At 45.6% G+C, this 19,249-nt stretch overlaps 3 protein-coding genes across 8 annotated transcripts; 1 reads left to right on the plus strand and 2 right to left on the minus strand.

Annotated features, from left to right (window-relative positions):
* Positions 1 to 380: 380 nt before the first annotated feature.
* LOC115568001 (zinc finger protein 436-like) lies at positions 381 to 7,607 on the minus strand. 3 transcript variants are annotated; one of them, XM_030394991.1, is made up of 10 exons: positions 7,196 to 7,607; positions 5,672 to 5,782; positions 5,457 to 5,569; positions 4,468 to 5,153; positions 3,836 to 4,174; positions 3,549 to 3,663; positions 2,904 to 3,205; positions 2,495 to 2,572; positions 2,210 to 2,393; positions 381 to 1,908 (listed from the first exon to the last, which is right to left on the minus strand). In XM_030394991.1, exons 3-10 carry the CDS (start codon positions 5,518 to 5,520, stop codon positions 1,289 to 1,291), a joined length of 2,388 nt encoding a protein of 795 aa, XP_030250851.1. In that variant the 5' UTR covers positions 5,521 to 5,569; positions 5,672 to 5,782; positions 7,196 to 7,607; the 3' UTR covers positions 381 to 1,288. The 3 variants fall into 3 exon arrangements, with proteins under 3 accessions (XP_030250851.1, XP_030250849.1, XP_030250850.1); XM_030394989.1 differs by having other exon boundaries at positions 3,836 to 4,177; XM_030394990.1 differs by lacking the exon at positions 5,672 to 5,782 and having other exon boundaries at positions 3,836 to 4,177.
* A 1,493-nt stretch (positions 7,608 to 9,100) lies between these two features.
* LOC115568003 (28S ribosomal protein S12, mitochondrial-like) lies at positions 9,101 to 11,261 on the minus strand. 2 transcript variants are annotated; one of them, XM_030394992.1, is made up of 4 exons: positions 11,244 to 11,261; positions 11,132 to 11,139; positions 10,380 to 10,430; positions 9,101 to 9,563 (listed from the first exon to the last, which is right to left on the minus strand). In XM_030394992.1, exons 3-4 carry the CDS (start codon positions 10,426 to 10,428, stop codon positions 9,181 to 9,183), a joined length of 432 nt encoding a protein of 143 aa, XP_030250852.1. In that variant the 5' UTR covers positions 10,429 to 10,430; positions 11,132 to 11,139; positions 11,244 to 11,261; the 3' UTR covers positions 9,101 to 9,180. The 2 variants fall into 2 exon arrangements, with proteins under 2 accessions (XP_030250852.1, XP_030250853.1); XM_030394993.1 differs by lacking the exons at positions 11,132 to 11,139; positions 11,244 to 11,261 and adding an exon at positions 10,644 to 10,666.
* Positions 11,262 to 13,883: 2,622 nt separating this feature from the next.
* LOC115567322 (ectonucleotide pyrophosphatase/phosphodiesterase family member 7-like) lies at positions 13,884 to 19,065 on the plus strand. Of its 3 annotated transcripts, none has more exons than XM_030393770.1 (6): positions 13,884 to 14,220; positions 15,580 to 15,725; positions 16,466 to 17,089; positions 17,467 to 17,902; positions 18,455 to 18,543; positions 18,578 to 19,065. In XM_030393770.1, exons 1-5 carry the CDS (start codon positions 13,959 to 13,961, stop codon positions 18,526 to 18,528), a joined length of 1,542 nt encoding a protein of 513 aa, XP_030249630.1. In that variant the 5' UTR covers positions 13,884 to 13,958; the 3' UTR covers positions 18,529 to 18,543; positions 18,578 to 19,065. The 3 variants fall into 3 exon arrangements, with proteins under 3 accessions (XP_030249630.1, XP_030249631.1, XP_030249629.1); XM_030393771.1 differs by having other exon boundaries at positions 17,467 to 17,829; positions 17,884 to 17,902; positions 18,455 to 19,065; XM_030393769.1 differs by having other exon boundaries at positions 18,455 to 19,065.
* Positions 19,066 to 19,249: the final 184 nt, after the last annotated feature.

Below are 19,249 nucleotides of genomic sequence, written 5' to 3' on the forward strand. Positions count from 1 at the left end.
CAAAACCAGAACAGATTCTCAGCACGAGCATAGTTATTCAGAGAGACTAAAAAATGCTTCTGGTTTACCAACAATCTTTGCTTCAGTCTGAAACAACAGTGTGACTTTAAACACTGATGGATGATTAAAGTTTGAAACAACTGGACACGTTTCACCTCTCAAACAAGAGGAGCCTTCAGTTCCAACTAATTGCAGGAGCTGCAGGGTTTTAAAACCTGTGTGGGAGTGTATGGGAGTGTCCTTACTGGATGTTACATCATCATTTTTAGAGCTACGGTCACATGATTATTCTTCTGTCAACTGGATTCAAGACATTTAAAAGTTTACAGCTTTAATGATGTTTCTTCTCCAGGTGTTTGAAAAGACTTGCTGATGGAGCGTTTAGAGTTTCAGTCACTTTATTGAACAGTGATGAGGAGAAACATGATGACATTATCACAGCTTCACTGATTCCTACTATAAATAAGTTAAGTGACACTTCAGTTGCATCTGTACTGATACAGACAGGAATGCACTCAGTAGCAGCAGAACGGCCTCATGGGTAAACATAAACCATCTTTGGTTTAACTGATCAACCTTATAAAGTGTCCTTGAGCAAGGCACTGTGGCCCTGCAGGCTCTGAGGCTGATCTTTGACCTTCATATGAGAGGAGACTGCTGTCAACAAACACTGCAGTCACACTCGGCTCGTGTGTGTGTCTGCAGCTCTGAATAAACTCAAATAAAACCTTGTAATCAGCTCAGTCAGCAGGACGACAAGTTCACGTCTCTACAAACCACAAATATATTTAAACGAGTCCAGTACGAGACACTGTACCATACCGACATTTCCACTTGTTCCAACACATCACCCTCATGACATGTTCATGACCTGACGCTAATGTCGCTGGTGGACGGACCACTGAGTCTGTGTTCCAACACTTGACAGAGCTGGATATTTCTGAAGGACACCTCAAGACACTTTGCAGCTCAGTTTGTGGCGACCAAAACAGGTATTTTAAAGACAAAACATGATGTTTTTCTGACCCTAACCAGAGCAGAGCCACAGCGTTGTGAGGGGAGAGAAATCAAAAGTTGGACCTCATGAAATATAACATTTAAACACATCTGTTGTTTTGCAGAGACGTACTTTACCAACATTTATTCTAGTGATTGGGTCCGAATGATACTCAGTGAATGTCAACTGATCCATAAGTCTAAAACCTCTCCAGTGACATCACTGATCACCTGTAGTCCACACACGACTGGCTGCTGAGAAACCACAGGTCTTTTAGAGACTGCTGGTTTGTCAGTGTCGGACCTCTGAGACGGTCTCAGTGTTTCCAGGTCCAGCTCGCGGCATTAGCGACAGTGGTGACTTTGGTGACTCGTGTTTCTTCATGTGGTTGCGGAAGATCCTGGCGCCACTCAGGTTCTTCTTGCAGATGTTGCAGAAGTAGGGCCGGGTGTCGGAGTGCATGTCCACGTGGTAGGTGAGCTCGAGGGCCCGGCTGAAGCTCTTGCTGCAGAGCGGACACTGGTAGCGGACTCCTGAGTGCGTCAGCTGGTGGCTCTTGAGCGAGCTCTGCTGTTTGAAGGTCTTGTCGCAGATGGAGCACTCGTACGGCCGGGCGTCGGTGTGCAGCCGCTGGTGTCGCCGCAGGGCGCTGGAGAAGGTGAAGCTCTTGCTGCAGTCGGTGCAGGTGTAGGGTTTCTCCCCGGTGTGGATCCTCTGGTGCTCTGTCATGTGGACCTGCTGGGTGAAGCTCTTCCTGCAGGTGGGGCACTGGAACGGACGCTCGCCCGAGTGGATCCTCAGGTGTTTCTGCAGCGCCGACGCCTTGAAACAGTCTCGACCGCAGACAGGACAGCTGTGCTTCCCTTTCCCGCCGGCGGGGACTGCCTGAATCTCTGAGCGGCCATCTTGTTCTGCCAGGACAGTGACAAGAGAGAGATTTACTTAATATTTGTGAATTTACTCGAGGTGTCAACATACAGATATTGACGACATTAAAAAATGAAATGTTAACACACATGATGATACCGTGTGAATAATCTAGAACCTCTTATGTTCCTTTCTTACATTATTATAGCAGCTGATGGTAATAAACTTTACTGCTGGTTGCCACCCGCCATAAAACAGAAACAACACAGTAACTACAGCAGCTGACTCTCATTCTACCACCACAGTGTGTCGCTGCACAAAATCATGTCTGAGGAGCCAACGGACCGACGAGCGCCGGCCTCCAGTCCTCTTCCTCGCCATCAGAGTTGATCAAACCGCTGACGTCTCCCTCCTTGTTTTCTTCTCCGTCCTCCCTCAACAGCAAGCTATCGTGGTTACCGTGGTTACTGGGTGGAGGTCCAGACTTGGTGATGAAGGACTCGGCTGGGGTAGAAAGGTCGTCTGAGTCCTGGAGACATCACGAGACAGATGATAAACAACCTGAAAAGTCTATTTAGAAGCTGTTCTGGTCGTTTCACATGAGGATGATCAAAAGACTGAAGTTCGTACCTGCTCGTAAGGACCTTCCTCCTCCTCCTCCTCCTCCTCCTCTTCCTCTTCTTCAGTCTTCATGTTGAGCCAGAACTCCTGAAACAGGAAACATCACCTCATCAATCTCCACTCAAACAGAAATAAGGTTCATATCAGAGCTGCAGTGAGAACTCGGAAGAAAATTAGACACCAAATATTTTGATTCTTCATGTTGAAAGACTTGTCACCTGGCACGACGCACTCTGACAACACTTTCTTTTGTGTATAGACTGATATCTGCTTATTAGATATAAGCTGTTCTGCAGCAGTTTGATAAACATCAGCTGATTATGAAATGAGTTTTGCTGCACAGCTCTGGGATCAGTTTTATATTATGTGTTCTGTAAAACACTGCTTATGAAGCAGAAACAGCGTGCCCAGGCCTCACCTTGTCTGCGGGGGCTGCGATGAGTCCGTCCCTGATGTGGATCCTCATGTGTTTGCGGAGCAGGCAGGGCCTCAGGAAGCTCCGGGGGCAGATGCTGCAGGGGTGAGGTTTGTTGGCCATGTGGATCTTCTCATGAGCTCTCAGGTTGGTCGTGGTGGTGAAAGCCTTTGTGCACACGGAGCAGCGCTGCAGCTTCTCTGACGTGTGGATCTTGAAGTGCTCTTTGAGCCTGGACGGCCTCGTGTAGCTCTTCCCACAGACGGAGCAGACGTGGAGCTTCTTCACGCCGTCGGAGCCGACGTCTGCCAATATCAACACAGTTCAGGATCAGGAGGACTCGGACAGGATGTAAAGATCATTTCACAAATCAATAAAGTGTCAGTTTGTTGTCATTAAAGTCAAACCTCATGTAGTTTTGTGTTAAAGCTCAGTGAACTACATCGTTTCATCAAAACGTCACCAGAACCAACATTGAGCCAACTGGGTCAGAAAAGGTCGTGAACAAGAACATCACAATAAATCTGCAGTTCTGTGAGAGGAGAGCTGGTTCTGGTTCAGTTCTGTGAGCTGCTGGTGTACAGGAGCAGCTCTACAGTGTTTAAGTTACGTTAGAGATATGAACTGACGTATGTTTAGTGTTCTGACCCGTCAGTGAATGCACCGTTTCCTCTTCATCATCAACATCATCATCGTTTCTGTTGTCGGCCTCCTGCAGCCCGTTCAGAACGCCACCGCCGTCCCCCAGCTGCTCGTCTGGCGTCTGTGAGAGAGAATGTGTTTCAGTTTACAGCGACTGTGAAGTTAAACTGGTAACACTCATTGTTGTAGATGTTCATCATCTTGTTAGTTTGGAGCAACAGTGCAAATAATCTCCAGTCACAGTGAAAAACATAACAGAGTATTTCAGGGTCTGGAAGCAGCAAATTCCTGACCTTGTTATCAGAGTCCGACAGTGCAGCGCTGTGGTCTGGCGTCATGGCGGCGCCGTGGTCTGGCGTCATGGCGGCGCTGCGTCCCTCCCTGCGGTGGATCTCCTGGTGCTTCCTGAACACTCTCTGCATGGAGAATCGTTTCTTGCAGACGTCACACTGGAACGGTCGCTCTCCGGTGTGAGACCTCTCGTGTTCCGTCAGCCGGGAGGCTCGGCTGAAACCTTGGCCGCAGATGTCGCACGTAAACTGCAGCGCCCTCTGGTGGAGCTTCAGGTGCTGCTGCAGCTTCTCCATGGTGGAGAAATCTTTGAGGCACAGGAGGCAGCGATGAAACGTTTCCTTCTGGTGTTTACAGACAAAGATTTATTCATTAGATTCAGGAACAAACAAGCTGCGTCTTTTTGTTGAAAGGCAACGAAACACTGAGTTTGAAGTCAACACCTTGGATCCTCCACTCCACAGCTACCGACACTGACACATTTCACATACCCAGATATTACACCTGTCCGTCATCTAATGATGGATCTCGGCATGCTGTCCAGCTCCTGCTCACACTTCAGACGGGGTGCATGCTAACACTTTTATTTAAGCAGCCACATGGGTTCTCTCACATTGACTCCATCATCACTCACGTTGCCAGCTGCACCTCCAGCCTGGACCACAGTGTTTTCCTCGGCATGCCTCTGCAGGTGTTTCCTCAGCAGGCCCGGCCGGTTGAAGCTCTTGCAGCACAGCGAGCAGCGGTGAGGCTTCTCTCCCGTGTGGAGCCTCACGTGGTCCCTGAAGGACGACGACGTGGAGAACGTTTTCTCACAGAACGAGCAGGAGTAGAGGTTCTGCTCTCCGTGGGTCTTCTGGTGGTCGCTGAGGCCCGTCCTGGAAGCGAAGCGTTTGGGGCACAGCGAGCAGGAGAACGGCCTCTCTCCGGTGTGAATCCGCTCATGTTGGACGAGATGCCGTCGCTGAATGAAGCCGCGGCCGCACACCGAGCAGTGGTGTGGCTTCTCTGCGGCGTGTTGGAGGCGGTGCCGCCGCAGGCAGCCCAGCTGGGCGTAGCTGGCCCCGCAGTCTGGGCAGGAGTACGGCTTCTCGCCGGTGTGGACCCGCTGGTGCACCACCACATTTATCTTTTTTGTGAAGCGCTTCCCGCACACGGAGCAGCTGTGCGGCTTGTCACCAGAGTGTGTGGCCATGTGGTCCGCCAGCCGAGACGGACGAGAGAACTCCCTGCTGCATACTGAACAGCGGTGATGGCGTTTTGACTGACGGCTGCTCTGCGGTGTGGACGGTGTCTCTGCGTCGGGGACGCTCCCGTCTCCTGCAGGACATGATACTGACATTAACATCATGAAGATCATCTCTGTCCTTCTGAGAAACCCATCAACTCTTTCTCTCTCTGCAGGTGCTCAGATTGGTTCAACTCTCATGTCTGTGCAGTAAACGTGACTCTAGAGCTAGCTTAGCTTAGCATAAATATTGGAAACAGGTATAAAAAAAGAGCTAGCATGGCTCTGTCCAAAGGTAATAAAATCCACCAACTAGCAGCTAGCTGGCTGTTTCAGTGTGGACGGAGATCATTTAGGCATTTTAATGTGCATGTAGTAAAGAAGCAGTCCTTGACCTTCAGCAGGAAGCTGCTGACAGTCCTCTCCTCTTCGCTCTGCGTCCACCTTCACTCCATTCATCTCTTCATGCTCTGATCCGTCTGAGGGCGGACGTGTCTCCTCGAGGCCTCTGAGATAAAGTAAAAGGACACAAATACAGATCAGTCAGCACCTGATCAGGGTTGAAGCTCAGACTGAAGACACGGAGCTCATTTCCACATGTAAGAATCACAGCAGGCCTGTTCCAGGTCACATCTCAGGGGTGTTTCACTAAGTGGAGGTCAAAGTTCATCCACACCAAACTGGGACAGCCAGTTCTTTATGCAGCTGGCTCTGTGCAGGGCTGCAGGGAGGTGAAGGACACAAACTGAACTTTAGCCTTCCAGGTGGTTTTCAGGAAACATCCACTGATATTTAATTTAATCATTTTTAAAGAAAGTCAGAATTAATCTTCTTTAACAACTTCAGGTATAGTATAAAGGTGAGCAGTGTGCAGAGATGGGTTGTATGTAGGAATATAGAATATACAGAATATACATATATTAATAATATCAATATACATCTTCTCAACAGGCAAGTTTATAAAATATTAAGATAACATTCTGTTTGGTGGCTTAAAGCAAGCTGGATATCACAGCTAGAGATCATTTCCAGGACATTTTCAGTTATGATCTATTATTTATTGTGTTATGAAGCATGTTTGTGCGTGTAAAAGTTCTGCAAAGTGACAGAGCCCAAAGTCCAGACCACAGGCAGTTATTCCCCCTCACACTGCCTGACTCGCCTGGTCTGGAGTCGAGCCTTTACTTCTGTATCTTATGTGCATCACTATGCAACAGGCGCTTTATAAATATATACTTATACATTTATTATGAAACATAGACAGTCAGTCAGCAGACACAGTGGCTACTGCTGTATCTGCGTTATTTTAGATCACACTACCTTGCTCGGCAGTACCCTCCCTACCTATACCTATAATTTTTGGGGAATTAAAGTATGTAAACCTGTTCTACTGGAACCCCCAAATAAAAGTGTGAGCCTTAAAATTAGCATGATAGGACCTCTTTAAACAACTACCTTGTTTACATTAAAGAAAATCTATGTTTTTACAACAATATACAGTTTACTACTAACACCACACTGTGCTGTGTAGTTTCAGGGAGTTTAAATATGTCTCGGGATATCCAAAGGTTTTCCAGGACATTGGAAATTTGGTCAACAGTTTTACAGATTTTCCAGGATGTATGGAAGTCCTGTAAAATAAACAACAACTAGCATTATTATTATTATTATTATTATTATTATTATTATTATATAAAGTCTTACAGTATAACCTATATAATCCTATAGGACTGGTTCCAAACTCCAGCAGGGTTTCTTGTTGGGAACACCTGGCATTAGAATCCTATTGGACCCGTTGACATGGATATATAGTCTCATATATCATATCTATATCCGGTCCGGTTCGGTCCGGTCGGGCTGAGGTATAACTGTTAACTCTCCTGCAGTATTTGTATGGTTATAATTGTTTATAATTACGACATAACGCACATTACTGACACTCATCATATAATGTTCATTAGCTGTGTGTCTGTGTGTGTGTGTGTGTGCGTGTTGACTGATGCGTTTCATCCAATCAGAGAAGAGCAGCGCCGTTAGATGTAAATATACATTTTTCCTTCCGAGCTAACAGTTATGCTAGTTCGTTAATCTTAACCCGAAGCGCTGACGTTCAGCGGGCACACGGACACGTTACCTCGGTTCTCTGGAGCTGGAGGCCGGGTGAGGCGAGGAGAGCTGCGGGGGATCAGACACCTCCGGCGGGTAAAAAGGCTCCAGGAGGAGACGGCTGCTCTGACTTTGCCTTGACGCGATGCTAATGCTAACGGTGCTTGCTAGCTCGGATGCAGGAGTCCTACGTCACAGCGTCCTGGACCGCCGCTCCGGCCGAACGTGTGTTTCTGCTGTCGAACGCTAATTACGTCATTTTTAAATTCGACGATACAAATCCGAACTCTCCGGAGGAAAGATGGACCCCTCAACGGCCCGGCAGGAGGGTCCGGGTCGGTGTCAGCAGCAGGTAAAGTAACATAAACAGACAGCAGGTGGATTCAACGTAAACTCAGTCTTCTTCGCTCGTCAGCTGCGCGGCGCTGCGCTCAGTGCTGCCGCCGCTGGCCGGAGGAGGAACTGCAACAACCCTGCAGCTGCTGCTCATCCACACTTCACCTTCATGTTTCTTCTTCCTTCATTACAACCCAGACTGACAAATCTGTCATGTCTAAAGACCGACCGAGTTCTGACATGCAGCTGAAGTTCATGTTTCAGTTCCTGTATTTTAAGCGTCTTTCTGATTCTCCACAGTGCTGCAGGAGTCACGTCTACATACAATGTTAGGCAAACTTTTTAAAGTTCACAAAAAATATAAAAATGAGTCTGGTGTGTTTTCATAGATTATTGTGAGCGAATGAACTACGATACGTAAAGCATAGCAGAGGAGCTGCGGTCAGGCCAGCCGTGGTTTGTGTTTGCTTGGTCTGACACTGCTGCGACAAACAAACTTCCCCGTCTGCGGGACATTAAAGGATTTCTGATTCTGATTCTGAAATCAGACACACCATTTACATTTCCGGTAATCGTACTGAACCCGCTCTGACTGATGGTCAGACTGCAGACTCACAATCAGAACCCTGACACATATGAGACTTTTACAGTCATTATTCCTGGTAATAACCTGAAGGTATCATGAAGGATCCTTCTGGATTTCAAAGTAAAGGACGTGAGGAAAAAAACAAAAACATTGTTTCCATCAGTCATCAGTAGATTCATATACTGCTGAAATTAGTACTTCCTAGACTACCTGCATGAATAATATGAAGTACTTTTACTGTGTACTTTTCGAGTAATCTTTAACAGAGAACAAGATCAAGTATATTTCGTGCAGCTTTGATGTGGAATAAAAACGTACTTGACATAAGGAGTGAAATGATTATTATTGCTCTCTGGTAGGATTTTGACACAAGTACTCCATTTTGAGCAGGTGATCTTCCTGTTACACTACATGACCACTGCTTCCTGTTTCAACTTGAAGATGTCTGATTGCTCAACGCAGCTTGACTGTGAGCAGCATCAGATCACCAGCATCAGTGCTGGATTTCAAGGCTTGCTGGTTCAGACTGCAGGGAAATCAGCTGTCTCTCAAATCAGATCACTCAGACAGACAGTCTGCACCATTAATGCCAAGTGATTAGATCTGTGTGTCCAAACACCACCAACCTACTGCACGGGCTGCTGTGGTAACGACTTAAGCGTCAGTTACTCTGTGTGGGTGACGCTGCTTAACAACACTGAAGCCTGAAGTGTTGATGATCACTGGTGTTTTGCACTGCGAGAGACAAAAGACGCTTTGAAATCTGAAAAGAGCTCCTAGAGAGTTCTGACTTTTAATCACATTTCAAAACACCTGAAACAGATGCACCTTTACTTTGGATCTGTTTCATAACTCACATTTAATGTGTTTTTTGTTGTCCAGACTTCCTAAAATCAACATGGACCCAATCTGGATGCAGAAATGCATCAGAACACAACCTGCGATGTTCCTTCTGAACAGGATCAAATCCCAGGAGTCTATAATAAAGATCTGACATCAGTTACGAGATGATGATGTAATAAAGAGCACATGTAATTTATTGAACAGCTGACAAACACACACTTCCATCACTCCAGCGTCCTCCTCTCACTCTACTGCTTCTTCTTCACCACGTGGGCACAGTCATATTTGCCTCTGACCACTTTGAGTTTGACTCCGGGCAGATCCTGAGTCCTCCCGCCCTCCACCAGCACCACGTTGTGCTCCTGCAGGTTGTGTCCCTCCCCGGGGATGAACGCCACCGCCTCCTTCCCGTTAGAGAGGCGCACTCGAGCGCACTTCCTGTTGGCAGAGTTGGGCTTCTTGGGTTTCCGGATCATGGTCTTCAGGACCACCGCCTTCAGCTGGGGACGGCCGAACGTGGCGCCGACAGTTTTAGGAGGCGGTTTGGGTTTCCCCTGCCGGTGCATCTGGTTGAGGGTGGCCATCGTCCTGGAGAGGATGGGAGCCGTCCAGGCAGAGGCATGCTGGGACGCTGCAGGCAGGGAAAGGTTATTTACATGTTAAACATGTAAAGAGACCAGATTTTAATATATAAAAGTACAAAATAAAAATGTACATCTTGATTACAGTCATTGATTGATCTCATCCTGATTAACTCGCTGATGTTAATTTCATCTCAGCACTTCGTCTGTTTCTGCCAGTTTCTTTATTTCAACATTGTTTCTATGAAGTCATTTGTGATTCGTCATTTTGGTGGACGGCTCTAAATACTACAATACCCATGAGCCTCCATCGACTTTAAGATAACGTTTCACCAGCATAATCTTTGGTTCTGGCCCATAGTTAGCTGCTTTGTGACAGAATTTTGTGCTCCGTTTTTGCCCAGTACAGAATGTGTTTGGGTGACATGCACACATTCTGTGACAGCTGTCACCTAATTCTGCTCGGATCATTGAACCATGAGAGTTTCAAGCAGTTCAAAGCTACAAAAGTGCTTCAACTGTGAGTCATGTGAAACAATCTAAAGAAAATGAATCAATGACAAATAATGGTTGATATACAAAGACAACTTCCCTTTTATGAGCACTGGCCTGTCGTATTATATTCATATGAAACCTCTGTATAAGTAAAGTTAGGGGTCAACAACACATACAGAACCTTCCCCGCTGTCAAATTTATATCCTCTTTTTTTATCTATGACTCAACATGAATCTCTTCCACTGTCTTTCTTGGCGATCTGGCCAAATTTCAAACATATTCCCCTGAAGAGGGTCAAAACGCTGAACGGCACCCTCAGCCAAGACGGACCAGCATGCACCTGAGACAGGCTGATGGTGTGCAGCCTCACCTTGAAACAGTGATGTCAGCGCCGGCCTCAGGCTCCATAACAAAGACATTCCTGAAACAAACCAGAAGAGATGTTAAGTTCAGGGTTTGTAACAACGCGCACAGCGAAACACTGACCAACTGGTTTGATTGTACAAGTCAAAGATGTTATTAACAAAGATGTTCATACATGATTTGTTTCACTTTGTGAGACTCTGAATAAAACTGAGTAAGACTTTCATATATCTCTGTTCAACACACTAACAGGTCCCACAGAAACACACACCAGCCGTCAGTTCCCGCTGGGATCCTTCCTGCTGATATGTCGCCTCTAGACGTGGAGGTTATATGACTTGTGTTGTAGGTCTTATAGTGATAAACTGTGAAAATGACTTGATTTCAGATGTGCTGGGTGAAACACATGTATGCCGAATTAAAAGGCGACTCTTGCTGACTTTTATGATGTCTCAAGTTTACTTTCTGACTCCTCTTTAGCTTTCTGACGAATAAGAAACTTTTAAATACGACACTTGTTAAATGGAGTCTGGTGTGACCTCCGTTATACTAACGTCAACTAACCAAACAGGGACTCTACAAGCTACAGCCCACATGTAGTGACTACTGAGCGTCCCGAACACTGAAGATTAAACATTTATCAACGTGCTAATGCTAATTAATGCGTATAGCGCCACATACAACAATGCTAATAGCTAACGTTAGCCCTGTCACAGTCCACAACACGGAGGTTAAGTGTAACGTTACCGCTCTACGTACCGGCCTGAGCCCACAGACCTCCGGCCAGAGTGCCACAGGAAGTCCGGAGAGAAAAAACACAATTTATTGTTCCAGATATCAAGATATTTATCGCATTTTCACTGAAGAATGAACCAAGGACGTTTTTATTCCAGCGTGAGCACAAGAACTTGAAAATACCGGAAGTGATACTGAAGTGCTTCCGGGTCTCCTCTACCACCAAAATAAGAGACATTTATTTATTCAGACGAAACTTTACATTTTTTAATTTCACATTTGGTTTTGATTTTGAGTCGATGGGTCACATGACCTGCGAGCTATTGTAAAGAACTGCTGACTATACATAAAAACTACTGGGGGGAAAAGTGTGATAACAAAAACAGAATACAAAGAAACATTTTGACTTTGATTTGGAGTCGATGGATCACGTGACTTGGAAGCTATTGAAAAAACTGAGTATAAATGGAACCTAATGGCAGAGATTCTGAATTCTCCATAAAAACATTACTATAAGGTATAAAAAGCAGTAAAATCAGAGGTGTGTCCCTTTCAACCGATGGTTTGGATTTAATATTGACTCAATCGTTCACATAATTATTTTCAAATCAGTTAACGACACATTAATGATTTCAATAGGTGTATAATATTAAATCAACTTAGTTTAATTGTTTAACTATAATTTTCAGTAATATCCAGCATGGAGGTTTTGAACAGAACCTGAGGTTTGCTCCAGTCACACTGGACTCAGTGGAACCTCAGTGTTCCAGAGTCCAGCTCACTAAATCACAGATTTGTGTCGACTGGGTTCAGAGAGACATCGTTCTGACGTCACCACAGACGAGGCAGCTCATAAAGTGATCCGGAGACTTGGTGTGGAGGTCAGATGTGTTTCGGAGCTCAGGTGACCTTCAGCTGCTCACATGTTCTGTTTGGACTCTCCTGAACCTCCCTCTGCCACTGCTGTGAGATGGTGTGAGTGAGCTCCCTGAGACGTCCTTCAGTCTGATGAATCATTTTATTTGACATCAGGTTTTATGAAGGTCATCATGTTGTGATCAGATAAGATGGACAACTTTATTAATCCCCGCGGGGAAATGACGTCATCATAGCAGCGGTACAATCAAAATGTAAGGGCAAATATAGAAATAATAAGGTACTATACACAATATGTAAAAAACAATACAATATGATATACAGTAAAATGTTTAATTAGTTACAGAAATAAGTTGAAATATTGAGGTAAATACAATAAAATGCTGAGCTCAGTGGCACTTAAGGTGCAAGAGAAATAAGGTGCAGTTTTATTTCCAGTGATAATAATTTAAAGCGCAATAAATGATCTGTGTGTTCTGATAAACCTGCAGTGGAACAAATAAACCTGATAACTCTTCAAACAGGAAACACAAGTTAACATCTGAACTGTCTGAGCGTTTTATAAATGTTCGTTAAAACTTGTTTCAGTCGTGTTCGATGATGAAAACGTTTGTTCATCTGGACCGACACCTCAGACGGCTCAGGTGGACCGTCTGAACCTCTTCACCTCTGGAGTAAAGTTTAATCATGACGTCACCGTGACGACAGGCAGGATGAAGCCTGTGAGCTGAACGTCCTCCTGTCTGTGATCATTGACTGTGTGAGCATCTCATGTTGATGACGTCAGAGTTTCAGCCTCCTCCTGGATCAGTGACGCCGCCAGCAGGAATCCTGGACGCACTGTGCGTACGTTTTTTGAAGGTGAAAAAGAAAAAAATTAAAGCAATTTGTATTCTGTGTAATTTCTCTCTCCCTCTGTTTAGCGGGAGAGCGGGGACTTGGGGTCACTTTTTCATAGCCTGTATCCCTCTCTGCACAGAGATGCATTATTTATAGGAACAGCAGAGGCTAGTGAGCACCATACACATGTCTTCTACAAATCCCGACCACGTTTGCAAAGTTTAGATGAAAACAAATGCTGCAGGTCTGCAGTGCGCTGTCCAGGTGCTGAACTGGGCCGGATTGGAAGGTTCGGCGTGCTATATATTTAAATCATGCAAATCAGCGGGTGACACCAAACAACGTCTGCACAAGCAAGTCAGAGCTTTTCTTTCTGTCACACAGTGACCTGGAGAGACGCAGCCACATCTCAGAGGACGATCGCGCGTGTGTGCGCAATTACGCACAGCGTGTGTTGCCCCTTCTCCACTACACAGTACAGCTCGGCTCTACTCGACTCAGTTTAGGTGCTTTTCCATCACAACTGAGTTCTTCATAGTTCCTCCTCAGCGGGGGCGACGTCGTCATATCATGGCGGCTACAGTCGCGTCATCTGTTTCTCTTTTTTCTCTCCTCTGGTCAGCTCCAAACTCACTCGCCTGCACCGTGATTACGGACCACAGCGTGGTTTTCCACACAGCAGCCATTTAACTCGTGTCAGAATAACCACAGTGTCACAGATCATGTGGGCGCTGCAATCTGTTATTTCACTGATACTGAAAACATTAGATTTTGTCTTAAAAATTTTATTTTTCCATTTGTTGTATTTACCGTTTCTGTGCATAGGCCTACTTTGAAATTGAATCCTGGCGGCGCCACTGTCCTGGATAATGTCCATGTTTTCAGGTGTGTTAATGTTTATTGCTGTGTGACACATACAGGTGAGCAGATATCAGCAGGTGCACAGATTACTGATGGATGAAATCAGTTCTGATAAGAGTCCATCTGAGCTCTGCTGCCAGTCGAAGGTCTCGTCCTTCAGCTCGGGTCAGCAGATCTCTATCACAGCACCGCGGTTACATATTAAAGCTGCAGGTGAGCACACAGGTGAGCACACAGGTGAAGCCTCTCTGAGCTGCAGTCAGTCGCTGTGAGGATGAAGATGAGGCTGGAGCTTTTCCTGGTCGTCGCGGCGGTGGTCTGCGCCGCCGGCAAGCCCGCGAGCAAGGCAGCGGCAGCGGCAGCGGCGGGGAGGAACAAGCTGCTGCTCATCTCCTTCGACGGCTTCAGGTGGGACTACGACCAGGACGTGGACACGCCGAACCTGGATCAGATGGTGAAGGACGGAGTCAAGGCCAAATACATCACCCCTCCGATGCTGACCATGACCTCCCCGTCCCACTTCACCACCATCACCGGTACCACAGAACTTTATACACTCGTGTGTTTATTCATGTACTTTTACTGAGGAAACCATCAGGACGCTGCAGTGACACTGAGACAACCAGTCACAGTACTGCAGCTAATTATAATAATAATAATAATAATGCATTTTATTTGAAGGCGCCTTTCAAAGCACACCGCACATATTGACATGACAAGTATTCAGATCCTTTACTGCAGTAAAAGTACAAACAACAAACTATAAAAGTATTCAAAATGACACCACACTGTAAAAAGTGACTCGCTTTTATTAAAGTAAGAACAGACAGTAATGTGATTACTGATCAACTCGTTTAAACTGTTAATATAAAAGAAAACTTCAGATTTTATGTTTTAACTCTTCAGATGTTCTGTGTAGAAATATTAATGTGTAAAGTAACTACAGCCGTACAGCAGTACATGAGAAGTACTTCCATCTGTTCTCATCTGGATATTATCTGAAGACACTGAGTGGCAGTTAGTCATTATTAGAGTTGTAGATACAGTTTCTAATTAATCCATTAAAAAGGAGTTTCTTTGGAAGTAAATAAAGATTTGATTATTATCAACAACTATTTAAATACCACAGAAATATGTGACTTCTCTTTATCATCGGTTCTGAATTATATCTGAATTTAAGATCCAGATGTTTCAGATCCAAACTGAGTTTATTTAATCTGATAATTGATTTACTTCACAATATTCAGACAGTTTATGGAGGGTAATCTCACTTTAACATGAAGTCAGTGGTGATTAAAATGTTGTAACGTTTCATGATTAGACGTTTGTCTGCTCACAAGATGAAAATCTTTACAGCTTTATTTGCGTCTATAAACTGACAGCAGCACACAGTAAGAAGCAGGATTATCAAGAGGATTATAAGTTTTACAGTTGACATTTGTATCAGGGTTGCATAATGAAGCACACAGTCAGATATGATAAGATGTCATTTATTGTCCTGCTGTAAGTTTGTTCCTCTGCGTCCAGAAAACACATGGAGGAAACAATAAAGTTTAAATTCCAGAGAAAGATAAAGTGAGCAGCTTTGGTTTCAAGGTCACGACCTGAGCCGCCAGTTCAGGCAGAGTTAGCCAGTAGGAGCACTAGCTACACGGCTAACTGACCTTTTAATGTTTTAGATCATCTGAACGCTCTGAATTCACCTCCATCATTTCAGAGTCCCAGACAGACGAAACTCAAACTGCTGCCAAATATAAGCTAGAAGCTGACAGCAGCTCGTCCATGAGGCCTGACGTCACACACTGTTCACTTTGAGCTCTTTAATGTGAAACTCTGAAAAGTTCTGAAGCATTATTCTGAAGTGAACCCGTCCTGTTCCTGCTCCTGTGCATTAGGCAGATGGGTGGAGGATCACGAAGTCGTCCACAACATGATGTTTGACGACAAGACCAACCTGAAACTTCCTCACAAAATGACGCTGAAAAAATCCTCATGGTGGAACAAAAAAGTCCTGCCGTTATGGATCACAGCTCAGAACCAGGTGAGACCTCGTTAAGATGGCGTCCAAGATTCAGTTAAACTGACGATCAGAGCTGAGTCGAGCTGGTCTCAAAGGTTTTGAGTTTCTCTCCCGACAATTCTGGATTAAAGATCGAGTCAGAATCAGACTCAGAAATCAACTTGAAAACAAAGAAATCACTTTAATTCACCATGTTTATAGTTTGTCTGTTGTTGTTTACAGTTTGTCTGTTGTTGTTGTTGTTTACAGTTTGTTTGTTGTGTACGGTTTGTTTGTTGTGTACAGTTTGATGTTGTTTACAGTTTGATGTTGTTGTTTACAGTTGGTTTGTTTGTTGTTTACTGTTTGTTGTTTACAGTTTGATGTTGTTTACAGTTTGATGTTTACAGTTGGTTTGTTGTTGTTTACTGTTTGTTTGTTGTTTACAGTTTGATGTTGTTTACAGTTTGATGTTTACAGTTGGTTTGTTAGTTGTTTACTGTTTGTTTGTTGTTTACAGTTTGTCTGTTGTTGTTCACAGTTTGTTGTAGTTGTTTACAGTTTGTTGTTGTTTACTGTTTGTTTGTTGTTGTTTACATTTTGGTTGTTGTTTACTGTTTGTTGTTGTTTACTGTTTGTTTGTTGTTTACAGTTTGTCTGTTGTTGTTTACTGTCTGTTGTTGTTTACAGTTTGTTGTTGTTTACTGTTTGTTTGTTGTTGTTTACATTTTGGTTGTTGTTTACTGTTTGTTGTTGTTTACTGTTTGTTTGTTGTTGTTTAGGGTTTGAAAACCGCGTCCTTCCACTTCCCCGGCGGCGGCGCCAACTACAGCGGTCAGGTGGTTGACCGAGTGCTTTTTGAGGAGTTTGACCACCCGGACGACAACGAGACCGAGTGGCAGCAGAACATCGACAAGGTGCTGAGCTGGCTCTCCGAGGAAGACTTCCACTTTGTGGCGCTGTACTATGGCGAGCCGGACAACGTGGGCCACGCCAAGGGACCGGACCACCCCGACAGGAAGAAGATCATCGCACAGATCGACCGCACCATCGGCTACCTGAGGGAGGCCATTTCTCGCTTTAATCTGAGCGACAGCCTGAACGTCATCCTCACCTCCGACCACGGCATGACCACGGTCAAGAAGCGGCCGCAGGTGGACGAGATCATCATCAACAAATACATGGATCTGCTCAAGCTCACCAGCTTCGAGATCCTGGACTACGGCGGGTTCGGAATCCTGACGCCGAAGACGGGGAAGGAGCAGGAAGTGTTCGACGCGCTCTCCAAAGTGCCCAACGTGACGGTCTACAAGAAGAACGAGTTCCCTGAAAGCTTCCATCTCGCCAAGAGCGAGCGGCTGCCCCCCATTGTGGTCGTCGCAGATCTGGGATTCAACCTGAACTCCGTGAGTTTACTGGAAGTGCCGACCCGACGGTTCAGTGCTGTTTAGTCTTCATCCTCTCAGTTTGATTCTGTTCTGAAAGATTGTTCCCCAGAACCGACTCCGAGGTTACTGCAGCGTCTGATCAGCATCTGAACCATCAGTCTGTCAGTCACTTTACAAACTTTATAATTACAGTTCTGAAGTGCAGAAACTGACCAACAGCTTTTATATGAGCAGTTAGATAAATTAAAGCCGTCCTAAATTCTTTCCAGCTCAGTTCGAGGGCGAAGTGACGTGAGCTGTCGGTGAGGTCAGAGGTCCAGTCAGCCATCAGAGGAAGCTGCAGACCGACGACATCGAACTTCTTTGTGATTCTTCATCTTTTTGTTTCCCTCCAGAGATTCATCGTCTACGTCAACAAAGGCGACCACGGCTACCACAACGGAGAGATGGACATGAAGACCATCTTCAGGGCCTTCGGACCGGACTTCAAGAAGAACTTCCTGTCTGAGCCGTTCGACAGCATCCACATTTACCCTCTGATGTGTAAACTGCTGCAGATCGAGCCGGCGCCGCACAACGGATCACTGAGTGTCACCGAGAACATGCTGCTGGGCCCAGAGGGACCGGCAGGAACAGAGAAACCAGCAGAAACTGAGACACCAGCAGGAACTGAGACACCAGCAGGAACTGAGACACCAGCAGGAACTGAGACACCAGCAGGAACTGAGAAACCAGCAGGAACCCAGAAACCAGCAGGAACTGAGACACCAGCAGGAACTGAGACACCAGCAGGAACTGAGAAACCAGCAGGAACTGAGAAACCAGACTCTGGTGATTACTTTTTATTACTTATTACGTTTCAGACATTTCACCTCTGAACTCTGACAGAACCGTTCAGACCGTCAGCGTTTCACTTCACATCAGAAATTTGAGAAAAGTCCAGAAACTGGAAACAGATCTCAAGTTTCTTTTGACAAATGTTGGCTGGAACTTTATTAATAAGTTGTAGAGGTGGAAAGTAACTGAGTACATTTACTCACATGTTGAAACACTACTATGGTACTTGTACTTCACTTGATTCTTTTCATTCTGAGAAATATTTTACTTTTACTGCACAACATCGACTTGAACTCCCATTAATTACACGACGACCCCTCAGATCTACCTGGTGACCCTTTAGAGGGGCCCGACCCACAGGTTGGGAAACACTGGACTGAACCAGCTCCAACACTAACTTGAAGCTCCAATCAGAACTTGATGGGAGCGGATCGTTGTTTGTTAAAAATGTGACGGGCTTAAGAAACATTTCTGTTGATCTTGTATTTAGTAATCAGAGTACTTCATGTAATCAGAGTAACTAAACAGTACTGTGGTTGTTTTCAGGTGGACCACAGGGAGCTGGACTGTCCGTCGCTCTGCTGCTGTCGATGCTGTTCTTCATGTTCAACGTGCTGTAACAGATCCAGGATCAGGCCAGACCCGGGATCAGACCAGACCCAGGATCAGGCCAGACCCGGGATCAGACCAGACCCGGGATCAGACCAGACCCGGGATCAGACCAGACCCGGGATCAGGCCAGACCCGGGATCAGACCAGACCAGGATCAGGCCAGACCCGGGATCAGGCCAGACCCGGGATCAGACCAGACCCAGGATCAGCATCCATCACCACACCTGAAACGTCTGCTGGTTTAGGTTTTAAAGGAACAGTTCACTCAAAAAAGTAAATTCAGTCATTATCTTGTGTAAACATGCTAACACTGTTAGCTCGGCAGAGCTACCTGATGCTAACACTGTTAGCTCGGCAGAGCTACCTGATGCTAACACTGTTAGCTCGGCAGAGCTACCTGATGCTAACACTGTTAGCTCGGCAGAGCTACCTGATGCAAACACTGTTAGCTCGGCAGAGCTACCTGATGCAAACACTGTTAGCTCGGCAGAGCTACCTGATGCTAACACTGTTAGCTCGGCAGAGCTACCTGATGCTAACACTGTTAGCTCGGCAGAGCTACCTGATGCTAACACTGTTAGCTCGGCAGAGCTACCTGATGCTAACACTGTTAGCTCGGCAGAGCTACCTGATGCTAACACTGTTAGCTCGGCAGAGCTACCTGATGCTAACACTGTTAGCTCGGCAGAGCTACCTGATGCTAACACTGTTAGCTCAGCAGAGCTACCT

This window comes from Sparus aurata, chromosome 17 (genome assembly GCF_900880675.1).
Source record: "Sparus aurata chromosome 17, fSpaAur1.1, whole genome shotgun sequence".
In the NCBI taxonomy this organism is placed as follows: Eukaryota; Metazoa; Chordata; class Actinopteri; order Spariformes; family Sparidae; genus Sparus; species Sparus aurata.

Excerpts from the sequence above, each read along its gene's own strand:
- LOC115568001 (XM_030394990.1), bottom strand. The coding sequence starts at position 5,520 with ATGAATGGAGTGAAGGTGGACGCAGAGCGAAGAGGAGAGGACTGTCAG. Across the intron at positions 5,154-5,456 it reads TCAGCAGCTTCCTGCTGAAG|GAGACGGGAGCGTCCCCGAC; the intron begins GTCAAGGACTGC and ends CATGTCCTGCAG. Across the intron at positions 2,394-2,494 it reads AGGAAGGTCCTTACGAGCAG|GACTCAGACGACCTTTCTAC; the intron begins GTACGAACTTCA and ends TGATGTCTCCAG.
- LOC115568003 (XM_030394992.1), bottom strand. The coding sequence starts at position 10,428 with ATGTCTTTGTTATGGAGCCTGAGGCCGGCGCTGACATCACTGTTTCAA. Across the intron at positions 9,564-10,379 it reads GCTGACATCACTGTTTCAAG|CGTCCCAGCATGCCTCTGCC; the intron begins GTGAGGCTGCAC and ends CCCTGCCTGCAG.
- LOC115567322 (XM_030393769.1), top strand. The coding sequence starts at position 13,959 with ATGAAGATGAGGCTGGAGCTTTTCCTGGTCGTCGCGGCGGTGGTCTGC. Across the intron at positions 15,726-16,465 it reads GGATCACAGCTCAGAACCAG|GGTTTGAAAACCGCGTCCTT; the intron begins GTGAGACCTCGT and ends GTTGTTGTTTAG. Across the intron at positions 17,903-18,454 it reads AACTGAGAAACCAGACTCTG|GTGGACCACAGGGAGCTGGA; the intron begins GTGATTACTTTT and ends GGTTGTTTTCAG.